Below are 3,777 nucleotides of genomic sequence, written 5' to 3'. Positions count from 1 at the left end.
GTGTGTGTGTGTGTGTGTGTGTGTGTGTGTGTGTGTGTGTGTGTGTGTGTGTGTGTGTGTGTGTGTTAATATGTGTTTGAGTTTAAAGAGTCCGTAGCTGTGTATGCGTAGTATAGGTCGGACTAGAAACAGCGGCCCCTGTGGTCGTGGAGGGTTGAAATATCTTTGATTTTGTTTGTAGATTTCATTGCTTGGATTGTAGGGCAGTGGTGTCTTGATGTGGGATCCGGGGACACCCGAGAGGTTCCAGTGGGTCCCCAGTAAAATGATTAATAATTAAATGTATTAATCGTTTAATTTGGCAATATTTGTTTGTTATCTAATTTGTGGTAATGTGGTAATATACAATAGTGGCCGTTTTGATCATAGTTTTACTGTCATCCCCCTAAGTATATTATACACAGACAGGGTTTACAATAAATCATTTCTAACAATTCTCAGATTGATGTCCCCAAGACAAAATCTTATGAAATTGTGTCCGTGGCCTAATGCAATCTAATCACTGGATTAGATTGTTTAAGAATTCCGTGTTGATTCCGTGACTTCTTCTTCGTCTTCTTCTTCTTCTTCTTCTTCTTCTGCTCTTCGTGATAACTTTGGTTTGTTTTGTATTATTTATTTGCAATAATTATATATAATGATAATATGCATATTATTAGTATGTCTATTTGGACTTTTGCTCTAACAATGATACATGTCAAGAGCCTTATCGGGTCAATTCTACTATATATTTAAATATTATCTCTATTGTATTGCGCACTGCTACTTCATGCAAAACATCATCTCAGTCTTACACTATTTGGCAAAAAAAAAGTGTCAGCCGCTATAATGAACCTATAATGATTAATATTGTTTTTTACTTAATTTGAAGTACATTTTAATTACAATGTGTCACATTACAATTGGAGGCAGTATGATGTTCGGAGACACTAAAGCCCAAAATATTTGACATTATATTACCATCCCATTAGTATGCGGATACTACCTTGCCTCCAGAAGATATGTGCTTGTCTAAGCACCAATCAGTCTCCCTATGTGACGTGTTATGTCACCACTCTAAATTTAAATTTAGTCTCTGGCTCGTGATGAATACATTAGAATGTTATTTTGGGTAGTGGGAGGTCTATATAAGTTGCTTTGGGTCTAAATAAGTTTACTATATAGCAGTCAAGGGTAGATTCCTTTAAAACTATGAACAGTAGCGAATCATCAGAAGTTTATATCCAGTCAGATGACACCAATCAGTCAGTGTAATTTGGAGTGAGACAGGTACGAAGCTGGACGACCCAGAAGTGCTTAGAAGATGAAACCTGAGACACTGTGCAAAGCTTCAATCTGGGTTTTCGAAAAGAGCAAAAGTTACATAGTTTTGGGGTGTAAAGTGAGTGTTTAAGGGAGATCTTAATGTAATTACTGATGCCTTATTGAACAGATTTTTTTTTATTATAAAATAGTCATGTAAATGTCAAAGAAGGGATTCATACCTACTCGGCCGTGAACTGTGCTGTAGACAAGCATTGGGACAACAGTGTGACTGTATCAAAGACATAGCATGAAAAGAAATGAGGAGACGTTGCTATTAAATTCCCGTATTCTTGTCCCCTATTATATGGCAGTAAAGACGGAGTGAGGTCAGATGTATGGACTCCCTATGAGCTGCTGGTGTATGTGGCCTGAAATATCAGTTTCCCCCCCCCCGCATGCCTCGTGGCCCTATGAGAGAAGACCCCCCGTCCCCGTCCCCAGTTCTTCAGTCTCCATACCCTGGCCCTTTGCTCTGCTCCTTCCCCCGCCAGTGTCTCTGGCAGGTGATCTGTTAATCTGGCAGGACATTCCGAGTCACCTCCGTAAAAAGGATCTCTGCCTATCGCTTTTGGCAAAGCTGGCAACGACTCCTGCTCCTCGTCTTGACAGATATAGCAGCAGTGGGAGCAGAGGCCCTGTGACACACGCTGTGTCAGACTCTTACACTGCGGCTCACGGAGAGTCGTCTGGGATCGCTGTGCCGCTCACCAACACTGCGTAGGCCGCGTACGCAGTCAGACATGGAGTTTTCGATCACAGATATCGACGGTGACTCGTCACCGAACTTTGAGTTCAAGGGCGCCCACCAGGCGTTCAAGGATCGCTGGAAGGAGACGGACGCCACCATGTGTCGGCACAGCATGTCCTTCCACCTGCACCACACGCTGAGGAACGAGTTCTTTGCCAGCTACCTTTACCTGCTGGAGCAGATCCCACTGGGTAAGAGGAAAAGGGTCCCACCAAGCCCTGACTTCACATCCATTTCCATTTACAGGTGTGACATTTGGAGATATGAAATCTTTTCGCTTGACCCTGCAAAGGACTGTATGGAGTGTTCAACATTTATGGAGTGTAATGGCTGTCCTAAAGGCATTATTTTAATCTCTATTAGCTTACTTTATTCTTTCTAAAGATCAAAAATTAAACTGATGCCACAGAAGTGGCCCTGTAAACCTCGAGCATAGAATTCACATTTAAAATAGTCAAATGGTTTTATTCCAGACGTGCAGCTGTTGGGTGCCAAAACTTAAAAGAGATATAACTTGTAGTCCAGGACCTAAAGCACAGAACTCATTGATTGAAGTTTTGCTTGGGTTGCACAGTTTTACTTATCTCACAGCATATTAACCAGGTATCTGCTGCACCATGGGATGTTAGAAATAGTCAGCCATGCAGGCTTTCGATGGACATCTGGACATTGCTGTGTGATTGGCATAGTTAGGAGATGCATCACCTTGAACGCACTGTATATATATATCTATATATCTATATATATCTATATATATATATATATATATATATATATATATATATATATATATATATTCCTTTTATATATATATATATATAATTTTTTTTTTCGTGTCCTTGAGTTTGCCGTGTTTAGCTTCCTTTTGTTGGAGGTGTTGATGGAGCGTTACAGTGGCATCTTCTGCTACTTCTCCAAGAAACAGGAGAAACTGGAAAGAGGAGATTCGGTTTTGGCTCAAAGGAGTCTTACTTAACTCGATACTCGAGCACCTTGTAAACACATAGCATGGCGAGTATGAAAGCACTAACTCAAGTCACTCAATACCATCCAGGACAGTTGGAGGGTCGTGCTCAGATTATTAGCAGACATCAGCTAGCAGCCCTCATATGTTGAAATTAAGTATGTCTTCATAGATGTTCACCCATCCATGATGTCCTTACTTCATTATACTGCGTCATAGATCGGTGACCCTCACAGATATAGAAGTACTCCCAAAAGTACGCCTCAAATAGACCTTTATAAATATGTAACGGAGAGATAACACCATGAACACACATTCATTCCAACTTTAATTTGACGAAGCAGCGGATATCTTTTCCAAACAGATCCCTGAGAAGATCCCAGGAGTCTAACGAGGTGGTCTAAATTAGAGGTGAAGGGGACGTGGTGGCAGAACACAAACTGGAGACACTTCTCTCGTGTCCTCTCGCTCTTCCTTCCCTCCCTCTCGGTCTCTTGGGGCATTTCTATTCTTATCTTGGCTCCGAAAGCCTTGTTATGGGCAGGGTGGGTGTCACATAACGCTGCCCGAGTGCCTATATGTTCGCGGAATGCGCAGTGTGGTCATCTGCATTGTCTTGGTTTTACCATTTCATCGGCAGGATCCTGGTCCAAATGCGGATAATTCCCCGCTCGCGTCTCATCGGAGCGTCACAAATTCTCGAGCGCAAGTAAAGGGATCAACCTCATATCGTACAGCAGCTGATCCAGGGGCTACAGCT

At 41.9% G+C, this 3,777-nt stretch overlaps 1 protein-coding gene across 5 annotated transcripts in view; it reads left to right on the top strand.

The window, feature by feature from the left end:
* The first annotated feature begins 1,815 nt into the window (after positions 1-1,815).
* Positions 1,816-3,777, top strand: part of ntmt2 (N-terminal Xaa-Pro-Lys N-methyltransferase) — a 9,159-nt gene continuing 7,197 nt past the window's right edge. For all 5 annotated transcript variants that reach the window (XR_013844341.1, XR_013844342.1, XR_013844343.1 and 2 more), the window contains exon 1: positions 1,816-2,244. Coding sequence is in view for 1 of the 5 variants with exons in the window: in XM_080007505.1 (XP_079863631.1) it covers positions 2,046-2,244 (199 nt within the window). In the remaining 4 variants the exon portion in view is untranslated. The remainder of the gene's footprint in view (positions 2,245-3,777) is intronic.

This window comes from Zeus faber (assembly GCF_960531495.2).
Source record: "Zeus faber genome assembly, chromosome: 1".
Lineage (NCBI taxonomy): Eukaryota > Metazoa > Chordata > Actinopteri > Zeiformes > Zeidae > Zeus > Zeus faber.
This window is presented reverse-complemented; position numbering and strand designations above follow the sequence as displayed.